At 43.3% G+C, this 16427-nt stretch overlaps 1 protein-coding gene across 6 annotated transcripts; it reads right to left on the reverse strand.

Moving 5' to 3' along the window:
* Nucleotides 1-56: 56 nt before the first annotated feature.
* LOC104597923 (uncharacterized) lies at nucleotides 57-10982 on the reverse strand. Of its 6 annotated transcripts, none has more exons than XM_010259720.3 (9): nucleotides 10788-10982; nucleotides 3355-3987; nucleotides 2965-3003; nucleotides 2784-2865; nucleotides 2554-2620; nucleotides 1421-1606; nucleotides 1246-1306; nucleotides 593-813; nucleotides 57-344 (listed from the first exon to the last, which is right to left on the reverse strand). In XM_010259720.3, the coding sequence occupies exons 2-9, from the start codon at nucleotides 3935-3937 to the stop codon at nucleotides 222-224; spliced, it is 1362 nt and encodes a 453-aa protein (XP_010258022.1). In that variant the 5' UTR covers nucleotides 3938-3987; nucleotides 10788-10982; the 3' UTR covers nucleotides 57-221. The 6 variants fall into 6 exon arrangements, with proteins under 6 accessions (XP_010258022.1, XP_088759654.1, XP_010258021.1 ...); XM_088903528.1 differs by lacking the exon at nucleotides 10788-10982 and adding an exon at nucleotides 10354-10492; XM_010259719.3 differs by having other exon boundaries at nucleotides 57-336; nucleotides 2965-3987.
* Between the last annotated feature and the right edge of the window lie 5445 nt (nucleotides 10983-16427).

The following is a 16427-nucleotide window of genomic DNA, read 5'->3' on the forward strand; positions in this document are numbered from 1 at the left end:
ATACCCTTTCAATTACAGTTTGATGTAAAAATGGTGCTAAAGACTTGCAAGAAATGGGGCCTAGAAAATAACAAATCATACATTTCCAATATATAAAAGCTACTAGTTCATCATAAACCAAAATTGCTGTTACAAGCGGAGAAGCTTCTTAATTGCTCCATAAATTATGGTATGGTATTAGCCTCAGTTTATCTCCCAAGGAACTCACTATCCAGACTACCTTACCAATAGCAGGTGGTTGGGATGCAAGAATCAAGAGCTGCCCACTCTATACATACAACAGATTTGTTCTTCCCTTGGTGATGAAATCCAAACTCATCCTCCACAGCCACAGGCCTGTAAGACTAACAGATTGCCAGTTAACATAGCAACTAAGACTCACAGTGACCATGCACTTACGAGCAATGGTCTTGGATAATTCATAAACCTCTTCAGAAATCTGTACAGGGAACAGGGAACAACCTTTGAATCTTGAAATCAGGTCAAAACATATATATTAATCGGTGCTAATTTGCATTCCCTACGAAGCCATTTAAGCAAACATGATTTGATAGGAACTAATTTTATCTCTAGCTTAATCTGTGGAACCCACCACTGAAGATGAGGGAATCGAGAGAAAAGAACTATTGTCATCAGGTTGATATTGGTATATCACATGTTGTGGTGCGGCGCCCATAATCTCAAGGTAGAAGGGCCAATATGAATTTGTGTTTGTGATGGGACATTGACCAAATGGATGGTGCTTCACATATTGTTGAACATCTTCAGCCATGGCTAATCCTTCCAGATAAACTCGAAGATCACCTCCCGGGCCTGTCATAAACTGCAAGTGAGTAGTGCTTATCTTTATTTCATCAACTGAAATAAAGAGAGAATTAAGAAATTGTCAAAAGGACAATAAAGACAGCCATCCAACACCTGCCACACATGCAAGATAATGAATCATTCCAATTGGGTGTGCCAAAAGTCCAAGGAATCCAATTTACCCACAGTTTTATCTGTTTTTTTTTCTATTATTTTCCAATCCCTTCAAAAGAATTCATTATACATATATAATATAAAAATTCAGATAAAATCTCAAGCCAGGAGATTTTTGTGGGATCTACATGCTCAAACTACCCTCCACATGTGCCAGAATTATTACCATATAGTTGGAAGACTGTCCTTCTTTACCATGATGAAACCAATTTTTTTCAGGGAAAAAATAAAAAATAAACTTGCAAACAGTGCAGGAGGAAATCTCACCTAATGAATTATCTTCTGTATCCTGAAACCTGTATGTATTAGGGAAGATTGCTGTGTATGGCTAAACAATGAAAAGAGGAAGAAAATAGACAAAAATAAGGACAGAATCCAAAAATTTACATGACACAAGGAATAGTAGATTAATAGGATAACAAAGGACAGGAAAAGGGCTTACAGGATTACGCAAGGCTTTATAAGGAGAATCATCCAGCAACAAAGTGTTTGACTCATTGTATTCTCCCTTTTCCCAAGGAAGATGGGGATCATATTTATCCCAGAGTTTCCTTAGCTCCTTTAAGACCAAAGGTTTGTGCTTGTTCTCTATAGTATTGAAACCCGTTTCAGTGCAGTGGGATTGGTCCTGCATGGAACTAGTAAGTACAGCAGAAAGCAACCATAGTCTATCATGTAAATTAATCTCCAATATTCAGAATTTGTGAAATCATACAGGCAACCAAAAGTAGCTAATGGATTTACCAAACAATTTAAGAGTATTAGTTTGACAAAAGTTTCAATTGGTTGCAGCAATTAAGAGTATATCAGGTCAAGTACTCTATTTGATTAGTTTGGAGGCTTTCTAGCAGCTCAGTAATAATGAGGCTGCAACAGAAACCAAGTCTACTTTTTGGTTATCATCAAATTTCTAGATTCTAATTGAAACATGTGGACACAGGAAAAAAACTGCAGTTCATCCACGAGGAAATAGTTCAAGAAGTTGGCATCCCATGGATAATTTAAAAGTCATAAGCTGTCAAATAGTTTTTGGAAGATGAACTCAGCCTTGAGCCATCAGGAACTGAATTAGGGAAATAACTTATGTGTCACATAAAGAAACTCAGAAGCTCAAAATCAAATATTTTGGTCAATGAACAAAATAGCAGGTGTGCCAATTCAATCACCTAACCACTTCACAAAGGATAACCAATAGTTTTGTCACCAGTACAGCCCTGTACCATTTCTGATGTTTTTAAAAGGATTAATTAGAAGACTAGCTCAAGCATTGACATACATGCAGATCAATCAGTTATCACTACAATTAAGGTACTAGAACTATTGTATCCATATTGCAATCCAGTAGCAACTACCCAGGTTCATGTAGAGAGGTAAAATTTGATAAGTGTAATTGGGTGGTTACTTATAACCAACTTCAGAGCACTTTGTAGTTAATTTAATAATGACAGATTCAAACCATGAACAAAAAACGTCCATCTTAACAAATATAGGACAGTCAATAAATATGCTAACACAGGCTTAGTGGAAAACTAAATAAAACAATGGATTTTCATATTAAGTGTTCAAACATCTTACCCAACAAAATAGTAGTCTATGTTTCATTTCTCCCATCAGAAAATCAACTACAGTATCCACATTTTTCCTGCAAATAATCAATACACGGCAAGCATCACCATCAGTAAAGCCCCCTGTCTTAAAAGACACCAGCACCCAGAAGAAAGTGCCAAAAGTAGAAAAATTAACAATATTTCAAAAGAGAAAGTGGAAAGGTGAAAGCATTGGTCAAGATATATTTTGAATATTACTTTATTCTTGATGACCAAACGGCCACATCAAATCCGCCAAAACAGAACTCCAGGAAATCATCACAGAAGGGCCTTTTAAAAACTGAAACAAAAGAGGCATTCTCATTAAGACTAACAAGTTATTATAGAAATGTTATCTTCAAGTATGACAGTAAAGATAAAATTACCAATCAATTCTTACGTGCTTTTCTAGAGACTTTCTTGTCGGGTTTATATCCATCTGGAACAAAATTAACAATATCAGCAAGTAATCCATTTAGATCAAGAATAAGAAGTTTTCTCTTAACATGACTAATTGGTACTCTTTTTGAAGGCAATATCTCCATAGAACTTTCTTCTGTGTTGGTACCATCAACCAGAACGAGATGTTCTACAACATCAACATTAGATGAAGAAGGAATTGTTTGTTCCATAGTGCATTCAGTTGTTGATGCCTCTAATTTTTCCTCATTGAAGATGTGATATGTTTCCATTGCCTTATCCAATTCATTTACAGCCTCTTCATTCTCTTCCATGCATGTATTGTCTAGTTCATTGGAAGAGAGTTCTCCTACTGAACTGTTTTGTATACCATGTATTGTGCTGTTAGGACTCTTCTCCATGGCTTGCTCCATGTAATTGAGTAAGGAAGCAAACAGCATTTTGTTCTTCCTCCGATAGGTTCGAAATGTTTTTCTCCTCTTGTAGGTTTTAAGTCTTTTCTGACTCTCATCAGGCTTGTTGTACTTTCCTGAATTTGTATCAGCAGTGTCTGTCAAAATGGTAAGCTCCTCTGGAAGTAGATCAGTTTTTATATGCAGTTTCTGCTCTTTCTCAAGATGCTTAGTATTAGTTAGATCCCTGCTGCATAGAGCATCATTCTCTTGAGGTGAAAGTGAACTATCGGTTTTTGGTGCAGTAGACTTATTCTTTTTTATCCTCTCTCTCTTCTTTTGTTTTGGACGCACTGCAGGATGCCTCTCTTTTATTTGCACAGCTTCATTGAAGTGTCCATTGGTTGGTGATTTTTGAGTCAGATTCAAGGGTGTGCCCTCTTTCTCAGATACCTCCAAATTCTCATCTTGGGTTTGTTTTCCGTTCCTTTCCTTTTCTGTGTCAATCTCCCTATCCTTCATCTCCTTATAGGCCTCTTCATTGTTGGTAGAAGAAGCCATTTTCCACAACTTCTTTCCCTTTTTTAGCTTACCCTGCTTTTGGTTTGTTCCTGCAATATTACAAAAGCTAATTAATGTTTCAGGTTCCATGTAAGAAAGAACACCAATTCACATCTCTTTTGTTCGAACAGGTTGTGAGAAAAACAAAAACAAGAAACTAGCATTGAGAAAACTAAAGCAGGTGCACCAGCATCTCAACATTTCTATAAACGGGATCATAAATGCTTGCATATATATGACAACAGATTTGCTGCTCGGATTATTCAGTAAATAAGACTGAACAATTAAGGAAACTTCCATGTAAAAATTTGATTTGGGGCTCAAAATTGTCCAACAAGTTCCTCCTACTGACTCTATTAATGGGCCCAATCTATTTCCAATAGCCCTTGCCCCATGGTCAGCAAGTTTAACATTAAGATATTACCTTCAACAGTCGGTATTGCTTGTGAAAAACACAAATAAAAGGTGGGGTGAAGGGCTGATACATATTGGAGAATTAAATAAGTGGTGAATCCAGAGGGTCTCCTATTCGGTAGACAGCTTGGTTTGGCCATGTTAAGCTTCCATGTGTGAGAACTATAACAGGTCATGTAGAGAAGCTACCTACTTGACCCAACTACTAAACCTTCATATAATGGACAGATAGAAAGAGAAAGATGGATGGAGGAGTAAAAGCTACACTCTAACTTTGCCTAGATGTGGCAGAAATGCACGATAGCTAGCATAACCCTAGGAAGATTTGTAGGTCAATCATTTATTCAATCAGATTGAATTAAGAACTCAGGGGGAGAAAGAGAAAATAAAAGAGAAAAGATCAAATAAGGAATCTAATCACTGAAATCTTTCTCAGTTCACTGCCATACAGACTGATTCACTAAGTACTTTTTTTATCAGCAACATAGAAAAAAAAATCATTAATTATGAGAGAAACATGATTACAACAAGTTGTGAAAGGAACCAGACACAGAAGCTGTTCCAAATCAGTACTACATTTGAGCCCAAAACATATGTGTTCTATGTACCCCTTGCTTGGCTAAGCTATCTGCCAAGCTATTAGCAGTCCTCCTCACCCATTTCACTTGGGTTAATATGTCCTGTGACAGTCATTTGAATTTTCTGAATTCATTCCTCAAATGCCATGCCACCCCTTCCCCTTTAACCAGCCACTTAACCACAGTTTTAGAATCTCCCTCAATAATCAACCTACTAATACCCAGTTGTTTTGCCTTCTCAACCCCAAAAACTGAAGCCAAAAACTCTGATCTTACCACATCACCCTGCTCCACAGGGCCGGAGTATAAGCAAGTATGTTCCCTTCTTCATCCCTAATGACTCCCCCAATACCTGAGGGGCCTGGGTTACCCAAACAGCTCCCATCAAAATTCAGTTTCTTCCAACCATTTATTGGAGGAGACCACACCTCAATAGATCTTTGTTTTGTAGTTGAGGATGCAGCAATGATACCCCAAGCTCTGAAGAAATCTTCAATCTTGAAATTCAAAAACAGCTTCAGACTTTTTGCCCAATGAGCTACTCTCAATGTTATAATTTCAACCAAGGCTTCCTTACTTTGTTCCTTCAAAAACTCTTGCATTTCTTTCCTCCCACATAGTCCAAATTAGTGCTGCTCTAGTGCATCTCCACAAAGTCCTACCTCTCTTTTTTGTACAGCTAATGGTAGTAGGGCTAAACAAACCCTCCAACCTATCAGGAGAAAACCAATTGCATCCAAAGAGAGAAGCAAACCAATCCCAAAGAAAGCTAATAAATGGGCAAGAGATAAGAAGATGAAACACAGTCTCACCATTCAACTTGCAAAGAAGACACCAGTTGGGAGACAAACACCAATTTGGTCTCTTCCTTTGAAGTAGATCAAAGGTATTAATGCTTCCATGAAACACTTCCCAACAGAAGGCACTAATTTTAGGGGGAATGGGAGAACACCAGATTTCCTTGACTGGGAAAGAATAAGAAGAGGTGGCAACCAGAGAACGAAAGGAGAACTTGCAAGAGAACTCCCCATCAGAATTAGGACCCCATACTCTAGAATCCAAGCCGCCTTCTGATTCACTAACTACTGGCTGAAAAATTAAAAAAAAAAAAAAGATAAAATGTAAAAGATGGACAAACACAAATTATTTATACAACACAGGAAAAGCATTTTTTTATCATTCAACAGCATAGAAAACAAATAAATGGCAAGTATAAATAAGGGCTGAACCAGAATTTCTCTTAGAGTGAAAGTAACTGACTAAATGGGATATTGTAAGAAAACACTTATCAAAATCATACTAGATATTTCATGTTTATATCATTCACAGTATATCAAAAAATGAAACACCACAAAATCAGAAAAACCACCCAAAAGTAGTGGTAAATAAAAAATTAAAAGTTAAATTTTGTTTTTGGCCCATTTTGTATTCCACTTAATTTCTGTACTCAGCCATGCTTCCACCAATCTATATTTTTCTTTTTACTAGTTTTCAACTCAAATACGATTCAAAATTTAATATTGGATCAATGAAAATCTCATAAAAGAAAAAGTCAAATGCCTGTAAAGAAGAAAAAGGAAAATAAGGCAATTTATACAATAGTAGAGTCTCTCCTTAAAAGATATAATCATAAATTTGGTAAAAAGTCTAACTTCGACCTGTATGTAGAATATGTACTCTTAACTATCTAGTAGTTATAATCCTAAACAGCTCCCCCCCCCTGCACACGCGGCAGATTAGAGAATGCTTGAATATAGCAAAAAAATGTGGCAAAAGATCCATTAATCTACATTTTCCATGTGGCTCCATTTTCAGAAACAAACAACAAAATCTAGGAAATAGTAAAACCACTATCCTTTTCACCCCATATCAAAGAAAGCCTCAATGCTTCTTTAAAGAGGGAAAAAGGGATGTGATGGTGATGATTATTGAAAGAAAGTGTCCATTTTTTTCTTTTTTTTTTATCCATTTTCTTTTTGAGAAAAGAAAGATAAATACCAGGGGGAGAGAGGTACAAAAGGGAAGAGAATTCATGGGTCTATTTGGCAAGTTCCAAGTTTTATATTTTGCTCTTTAGTAGTAATATTGAGAGAGTTGGTTTTTAATGGACTACTAAGTTTTTATCTTTCTTAACAATGGATATGGCATTAAACAGAACAGACTGGCAAAACAGGATTTATGTAGCCAAACCCATATGGTTGGGATAGGTCTTGGATAATGATGATGATTAAATTTCTACCTTTTCCTTTAGTAATAAATCTAAAAGAGGCAATGATCAAAAAAATAAATCTAAATGAGATGAAATCAGTGATCCAGCCACTTGGCCTAAAGGCTTAAATGGAGGGTGAGCTGTTGTTTTTTCTTTTTCTTCTTTGGTAACTAACAGATTACAAATGGAAAAAGAAAATGTGTACCACATGATATCTTCCTAAAATTTTAGAAAAGATAATTATAGCTCTTGGAAATTTAGGAAGGGTCTTACTAAATTTCTTAAATTGGTTTTTTTTCTCAAGGAGCATATAAATTTCTTTAATTTTTTAGGGTCCTTTTTACAAAATTTCTTAAATTGGTTTTTGATGAGGGCGGATTTGGCCCTCCAATGACATTATGGCACCTGGCACCTCATGACAACTAAGTGCAGCCTCTTGACAACTAGGCAGCTCGCCACCAGGCAGCTCGCCACAGACAGCTCGCCACAGACAGCTCGCTACAGACAGCTCGCCACAGGCAGCTCGCCACAGGCAGCTCGCCACAGGCAGCTCGCCACAGGCAGCTCGCTATAGGCAGCTCGCCCTTATGTAGCCTGGCACCTCAGAACAACTAGGTGACACCCGAGACCACTTTGGCAACAACTTGCCTTTGCTAAGTTGATGGTGTCCCACCAGGCGTAGCCTGGCACGAGCTGGCAGCCTGGCCCTGGCACGAGCTGGCAGCCTGGCCCTGGCACGAGTTGGCAGCCTGGCCCTGGCGTGAACTGGCCTTGGCACGAGTTGGCAGCCTGGCCCTGGCGCGACCTGGCCCTGGCACGAGCTGGCGGCCTGGCCCAAGCGCGACCTGGCCCAGGCACTGACCTGGCGGCCTGACACAGGCGCCAACCTGACAACCCCGAGGGGCTCACCATCGTACCCCGCATTTTACGAGATTGTGACTTGTAACGGCTATATTAGCTCACCCACTCCCCGAGTCAGGCGGAAATGGGCAACCTTACCGGTTGGTGGCTTTATCCCCACCTAACACGAAAGCAAGTCCCATCACAGCAGGAATCCAGGAACTGCTCCACCTAACCCACGAGGACTCCAGTATATAAAGACCTCACACCCCAAGGGAGAAGGTATGCGAAAGATGATGGGTAACCTCTGCTCTCTAGCTCTCTCATTCTCTAATATCATTCTCAGCTCTCCACTAAGTGCTAACTTAGGCATCGAAGTGACCTCGTCGGGTTAGCCACCCCGGGTCCTCTGACATTTGGTTCCTTGCAGGCCTCTAAAAGAGCAACAAAGCTCATCAAGGTAGCTCACCTCCAGGAAGCTCATCAAGGTAGCTCACTACCAGGCAGCTCATCAAGGTAGCTCACCACCAGGCAGCTCATCAAGGTAGCTCATCAAGGTAGTTCACCACCAGGCAGCTCGGCACCAGGCAGCTCGCCACTAGGTAGCTCGCCAACAGGCAGCTCGCCACCAGGCAGCTCGCCACCAGGGAGCTCCACTTCAGCCTTTGAGTCACAGGCCACTTGGGAGCAGACGAGATGACGAGGTACTCAGCCAAAAAATTGACACATCACGAAAAAATGCGGCGTGACCAAAAACGGTTACATCAGTTTTTTTATCAAAGGAGCATATAAATTTCTTTAATTTTTTAGGGGTCCTTTTTGGCAAAAGAGGGGTCCATATCTTGGATCAACAAGAAAACCTACATACTAACCTTTTTTCTGACACTCTCCCACTCCCAAACTCAACCTTGAGAATAATTTGTTTATTGTTTATACTTTATAACATTTCTTGAAAAAAAAGAAGTATAACGACAAACAACATCATAGTCAACCACAAATAGTTTTTTTTTATCAGTGTTAACAAATAGTTAAACAATCAACCTACAATTGCAATAAATGATAACAAAACCTTTTTGGGTGGGGTGATAGTAATTTATTGTTGTAATCTTTTCTCAGTGATTTCTTATCACCTTTTATTGTAATCTCTTTTTTATTTTTATGAACAATTTTCTCTTACTCTTAGAAAACTGAAATGAAGAAAAATACACATGGAAAAAAGAAAGTAGCAAAAGCAACAAAGCTTTGGTCTCTCTTTATGCATGATAAAAATTAAGTTAAATTCAATAATTCATGTTAGTGCTAAGCTCAACTAGCTTTATTCCCAACTATCTAGGGTAGGCAACATGAATCCTGTACCGGTGCTCTATCAAGAGCCATGTTTTCCATCAAATTTTTTTTTTGATAAATATGTTTTCCATCAAATTACAAGTCCTTAAATATCTTTTATCACTTCAAACCACAACAATTCACCTCATTGGTGCAATCACTTGTCATCTATGCAAATGACAAACCATCTGTCAACTCTTTCTCATCATGTCAGTAACTGGAGTTACTCCTAAATCTTCACTAATGCACTCATCTGATTTTGTCCTTTATAATCTTGCCACTCATCCATTTCCACATACTTATCTCAAATAATTCATGTTAGTGCAAGCATATTAAATTGTGTGCAGGTATATGGGAAAAGGCTCACTAGTTGAGCCAAGTAGGGGACTTCCCCATACAATTTATCATATTTCTGTCACATGAAGGCATGACATCACCTATCCAAGCTGTCCACCAAGTAGGAGACTCTGGATTCGCCACCTATTCAATTCTCCAAACTCCACTCAAAATCATCCCTGTACCCCACTTTTTATTTGTGTTTTATGTAAGCAACGGTAGCTGCTGATTCAATATTTTAATTTCAAACTTTCCAAAAGGAAGGTTTTATTCTAAGGACATGACCAGAGCTTTTTAAGATCAAATTCTGTCTATTGACAGAATAACTAGAGAAACGTGTGGAGCATGGCGCTAAACCAAATTTCCACGAGGAAGATTTCTTGGTAACTAAGCCTTTTTCACTGAACCATCTGACTAGAAGATCCGATCCTATGTAGATACCAAAATTAAATTTCATAAAATGGCCGAGCCTGTGAGCATCTTGAAATATGCAGTAGGCTCATAAAATGCTTTGATAAACTGAATATGGCATTAAAGGAATCACTTTGTTAGATTTCCAGGTTGCACCCATATCCAAACTGGCCAATTTCAGAAAGAAAGAAAAAAAAAAACTACAAAATCCCGGCTTAAATTAACAAACTGGGGAAAATCTTGCCGCCGATACTGCAGCCAGTGCTAAGAAAACAGGCAAACAAAAACAACAAATTATTCACCTGTTTTATAACATTCGTACATGATATAATGGTATTTTGCATGTTCTCCTCTAGTCACTAAAACTATAAATCCTGCAATTCTCTCTTCCTTTTCTTTTTAATTTATTTTCCAAACTCCAGCCGCGTAGGAGGACGAAAGGAATAAAGAAAAGAATTGAACATCTAACTCATCTCTAACAACGCATTGATAGATACATCAGTACTACCAAGTAACAACTAGCATGTTTCTTCTTCAATTCCCAAGATGCGGATCCAACTTTCGAACCAAAGTAATTTCTCAAAGTAAACAACGATCCCAGTTTAGAAGCATTCCAAAATTAGCAATGAAAATTTACAGTCGACGAAATAAGATCGATCCAAAAGCAGGAGAAGAGGAAAAAGAGAATACGTCGTAGTCAAGTGGGAGGAATTTCTGTTGTTTTTGAGAAGCGTACCTGATGTGAGCACTTCGGCTCACTGCATAATAGGACGACGCTCCGTTACTTGTTCCTGACCTTCCTTGTACTTTCTGAAGGATTCTGCTGTCGCCATGGATTTGACGAGTTGAAGCCCAAAAAAAAAAAAAACCTTAAACGACTGGACCGCTCTTCCGCCTTCGTAACTCGTAAGAATGTCGAATCTTCGTCGTCGTTTCGTCTCCCTCAATGGCTCAATATAAGGAGCAGTAGGGCAGCAACGAAATTGGGATGGGCTGGCCCGAGCCCATATGCCTCAACCTGAAGTTGGGCCTCCATGGAATAGAATGGCGCGAGAGAGGGACTCTGGTGGCTAGAATTGGGTTTGAAGTTGAAAGATATCCTTTATTCTCATTAGGGTTCGGATCGGAATCGGCTACCTCCGAATCCGATCCGATTATTGAAATTCCAAGTCCAAATATGATCCGAATCCAATATTTTGGTTTTCAGATTAAATCGAATTTAATCCGATTCCAATATATATAAGGAAGTCTAGAAAATTTTTTCCTTTATTGAATTTTTTATTCATGTCATCTTCGAAACAACCAATGAAATGCACTTTCCCAATAACTTAAATAACCTCTTCTCCTAAACTATCTTCCCCACTATTCCCCACTTTCTCCAAAATTATTTTTAATTCCTATTTATCATCAAAATTATCTTTAATTTAGTAGAGGGTTTCTCTCCTAAATTATCTCTAATTCATATTTATCCTCTCCCTTACTTTTTATCTATATCTATCTGATGATGCACAATCTGACCGGTCTTAGCTGTCGATGATCTTGCCTCTGAACTGAGTAACAGGGACCTGAAACGGGAGGAGAAGAGAAGCTCCGGGGAGAACCCGGCGTAAGGGCTCCGAAGCTCAAGTTAGAATCCGTCAAAGGCAAGAATAACCAGATAGCGCAAAAGTTAGCATACCTCATCCCTGGGGGGGTAGAAGCCTTTTATAACCACCTCGCGCACTCACTTCCAGGCCTCCGTCAGGTCGGGCATGATTACTTCTGAACTCCTGCCAGTTCGGGTGTCATTTCCTCTGTTCGGACAGAACCGCCACTGTTCCTTTTGTCGGAGCCGTCTCTGCGGCTAGTGACGACGGTTGTAGGTGGCGGTGGCAGGAAGCCGTTTGAAATGCGGCTGTCAGGCGTCAGATCCCAAATCAGTCAGGTACGTCGCCCTTGGATAAAGACGTCCTTGGTGTCGGGTACGTTTGGCTGGCCTGGTGCTTTGGAAGTGAAGTGTTGGAGTGGCGAGCGAGGTGCCTTGAGTTCGGTTTGGAGTGTTCCGAGCTGTCACGGGTCAGCTTTGTGAGGCTTGGGGCCCAGTATAGTTCGTGCTCCTTGCAGGGAGCTCAGGTTCTCGGTAGGGAGCTCGCTCTTAATAGCGAGCTCGGACTCCCAATAGGGAGTTTGTTCTTAATAGGGAGCTCGGTTTTTAGGGAGCTCGGGTTCTTGGGGAGCTCGGACTCCCAATAAGGAGTTTGTTCTTAATAGGGAGCTCGGTTTTTAGGGAGCTCGGGTTCTTGGGGAGCTCGGACCCTTAACAGGGAGCTCGCTCTTAACAGGGAGCTCGGGCTCCTAGTAGGGAGCTCGGATTCCTAGGGAGCTTGGGCTCCTAGTACCGAGCTCGGACTTGGGAGCTCAGGTTTTAGGGAGCTCGGACCTTTGACAGGGAGCTCGCTCTTAATCAGGGAGCTCGGGCTCCTAGTACCGAGCTCGGACTTAGGGAGCTCGGGTTTTAGGGAGCTCGGACCTTTGACAGGGAGCTCGCTCTTAACAAGGAGCTCGGACTAAGTACAGCGGTCTGGAGTTCGGGCTCGGTAGTGAGTTTGGACTTGCTTCCGATGTTCGCTTTGGGTGCTCTACTGTCGGGCTCGGTCCGAGCTGCTTGCCTTTGCCACGTGTCGGGCGATCGCGAGGTCGGGCCAAATTTCCCTTCATCAATTGCCCCCCACTCCCTGCGACAACGGTTCCGTCTTGGCGCGGGGAGTTTGCAAGGTAGCAAGAGGGTTTTGGTCCGTGCTGAGCGCGCTTGCTCTAATTTGATTTTCAAAAAAGGGCGCGCGTTTGGGAGTCGTGACGGCAGTTGTTCGGGAGTTGCGCTGCAGACGCTTTTATTGCGAGGAGACATGTGCCGTTACCCCGTCAGTTTCGGGAAGACGCGTGCCGACACCTGTCCTCTGACAAGACGTGCGCGACGTTCCATCAGTTTCGGAAAGACGTGCGCCGATTGGTCTTGGAAGACGTGCGGCTTAGCGCGGCTGTGGGCCGTTGGATTGGCTTCGATCTGGGCCGTCGCTTTCCGTACGCTGTGGATATAAATAGTGCGCGGGGGGGGGGACCCGTCCTAGCTACTGTTATACATCTTGAGCTCGTGCCTTAAGTTTCAGCTCGCGTCCAGGCTTTTCAGCTCGCGTCCCAGGTCTTCTTGCTCGTTCGAGTTCTCGCGGTCTGCTTCAGTCTTCTTCCCGGGTGAGTGTTTTTTGGAATCCCGTTCCGTTTCACGATGTCTGGTTTGGAGGGTTCAGACTGTTCAAGCAGGTCTGATGTGGGTTCTACGAACCAGTTTGCGTCCCACGGTAGTTCAAGTGAGCCTGATGTAGGTCCTGAGGAAGGGGTCGGGCCTACCACCCGAGGTGCTTCGGGTAGGTCGGCATCCACCTCCCGTCGTGGCCGGGTTGTAGATCAGTTCGGCCCTTCGACTATGACGCTTGAGGAACTTCAAACCCTCGTAGACTACTATAATTTGCCCAGTGAGTACGGTTACTTTATCCCTACGGGGAGCTTTCCTTGGGAACACGGTCCTGATGAGATGGTGATTTTCCGGGAACAGCTCGCCGCGGGGTTGCGACTGCCCTTCCACCCTCTTCTTGTCGAGGTCCTAAACCACTTCGGTGTGACGGTTGGTCAGCTTCACCTGAACTCTATTAGGAACTTAGTGGGAACGATCTCTTTATTTTGCGACGAGAACTTCCCTCTAGATCTGGAGATTTTTTCTTCTATCTTAATGTTGAAAAAGCAAGTGGGTCCCCTTCCTGGGCGTAGGCGGGCATACTACCTGTCCCCTCGCCCGGGCTTCAAGCTCTTACACGGACTCCCCAATAAGGTCCCGACGTGGAAGCGGGACTATTTCGGGGTGCAAAGTGCGATGGGGTAGCCGTTTCAGACCGGCTGGGGGGTGGCCGCTCCTGATTCCGGCATCACACTTGATGAGGAGACGGCGAAGGGCCTCCGGCAATGGGCGCGGCTTGGGCTGGATTGCCAATGGTATCTGACAAAGGCCAAGCTTATTGCTGCGAGCCTGAGTTCGGGTAGGTTCTTTCCCTAGTGATCTTGTCTTGCTCTTCTTTTACGTCTTACTGATGCCGAACTCCTTTTCGCAGGTACAATGGATTCTCGAGGGACCCGAGGTGGGCACTTGTTCGAGGGCATGAAGAGGAGAAAGCGGGTGGCCAAGCGAGCTCGCGTCAAGCCATCCCGAGCTACGGAGCCCGAGGTGCCGGATTATCCGGCAGAGGAGCCTGAGATGGTTCCTCCTATGCAGGGGCCGGCGGGGGCTCCTTATGCCGAAACCACACACACGGGGGCTCCCGCCTATTCCGAGTCCGCTCATATGCGAGCTGGTCCGTCGGGCTCGGAGGCCCCGGGGGACTTCAGGAGCGTGCTGTCGCCTGTTCATGCTCTTCAACGGAGTAAGGAGGCGATGTTTCCTGAGGAAGTTGCGGCGTGGACCGATCTCCCTCTGCACCAAGTGGCCTGCCGTGCCGTTACTCATGCCATGGTGGTAAGTGATCCCTTCTTTAGAGCTCGGCTTCTATTCTCTTATTCGTTTCTCTGATCTCGTTTTCCTTTGATAGGTGAACTCCTCCATTCACGCCTTGGCGAACCAGGTGGAGAAATGCTCGCGGCAGGCGCGAGCTGCCAAGGAGAATGCTCGTGCTACTGATGCTGTTGCTGCTGCTCGCCGTGCACGGTCTAGGCAGGCGAGGTCTCAGAGGGATGCCGAGGCCATGGGAGTGGTGGTGCAGCGCATGGCGGAAATGAAGCTGGACCTGGAGCACCAGGTCGAGTATCTTCAGGAGGATATCAGGGAGAGGACTCAGATCTTCTCTCAAGGCATCGAAGACGCGAAGAAGAAGGCTGTCAGCGATTACATTGCTTCGCCGGATTTCGATGACCTGATGGTAGACTCCTACAGGAGGGGTTTCAAGCTAAGTCGGTGGATGATCCGGAATACGTACCCCGACCTCGATACCAGCGCCATATCCACTTCGCGCATCACTCCGGAGATGGCTAATGCTGCGGATGCCGAACCAGACTCCGAGGGGGAGGCAGGTCCTTCAGGCGTTGTCGGAGTGGCTTCTAATAACGATGAAGTAGCCCCGGGCTTGTGAAATGAAATGAAATGTCTCCTTTTTTTTTATGTACACATCTGTTTTGAAATGAAATGTCTTTTTGTTCATGTACTAGTGTCTTCGAGCTATATTTTTTGCCGAACTGACCATTTCGGTCCTTCAATTCGTTTTATGAAATGACTTCGGCGTACTTGCCTTGGTGGCCTATAGATAGTACCTTTTCAAGTTGACAACGTTCCATGCTCGGGGTACTTGTTTCCCTTCTAGGGTTCCGAGCTCGTACGCTCCCCCACCGAGTGTTTTCATTACTCTATAGGGTCCTTCCCAGTTTGGTCCAAGTTTCCCTATGCCGGGTTCGGGCACCATGACCTTACGGAGAACCAGGTCGCCGACGCGGAAGTTCCTCTTTTTTACTCGCGCATTGTAGTACCGAGCTACCTTTTGTTGGTAAGCCGCAGTTCGGATGTGCGCGAGGTCTCTCACTTCGTCCAGTAGGTCGAGGTTGGTGCGTAACTCGCCCTCGTTTGTCCGTTCGTCGTACGCTTCTAGTCGCAACGTAGGCACTTCGATTTCCGCCGGGATCACTACTTCGGTGCCATAGGTGAGGTTAAAGGGAGTCTCACCCGTGGCGGTCTTTTCCGTGGTTCGGTGTGCCCATAAAACACTTGGTAGTTCGTCTGCCCACAAACCTTTGGCTCGGTCCAATCGCGCTTTCAGTCCGCGGAGGATGGCTCTGTTCATTACTTCTGTTTGGCCATTTGCCTGCGAGTGTGCGACCGATGTGAAGTTCTGACTAATTCCCATACTTCGGCACCATTTTTGGAACTTGATGTCTTCAAACTGTTTGCCATTGTCGGAGATCAGTACCCGAGGTAGCCCGAAGCAACATACGATGTTCTTCCAAAAGAAGTTTTGTATGTTTCGGGCTGTAACTATTGCCAGGGGTTCGGCTTCTATCCACTTTGTGAAACAATCTACTGCCACCACTAGGAATTTTCTCCCGCCTGTCGCTGGTGGGAATGGCCCCAGGAGGTCGATGCCCCATTGGGCGAAGGGCCATGGATTGGTGAGGTATTTGAGGTCGGCAGCGGGCTGATGGTGGATGCTGGCATGCTTCTGACACTTGCCGCATTTTCTGACGAGCTCGATTGCCTCTGTCTTCATCGCTGGCCAGTAGTATCCTTGTCGAAGTGCCTTTTAGGCGAGGGCTCTGCCCCCCAGGTGTCCGCCGCACAAGCCTTCATGGATGTCGCGGAGTACCAACT

The sequence above is a fragment of the Nelumbo nucifera genome, chromosome 4 (assembly GCF_055504915.1).
Source record: "Nelumbo nucifera cultivar China Antique chromosome 4, China Antique-T2T, whole genome shotgun sequence".
NCBI classification, from domain to species: domain Eukaryota; kingdom Viridiplantae; phylum Streptophyta; class Magnoliopsida; order Proteales; family Nelumbonaceae; genus Nelumbo; species Nelumbo nucifera.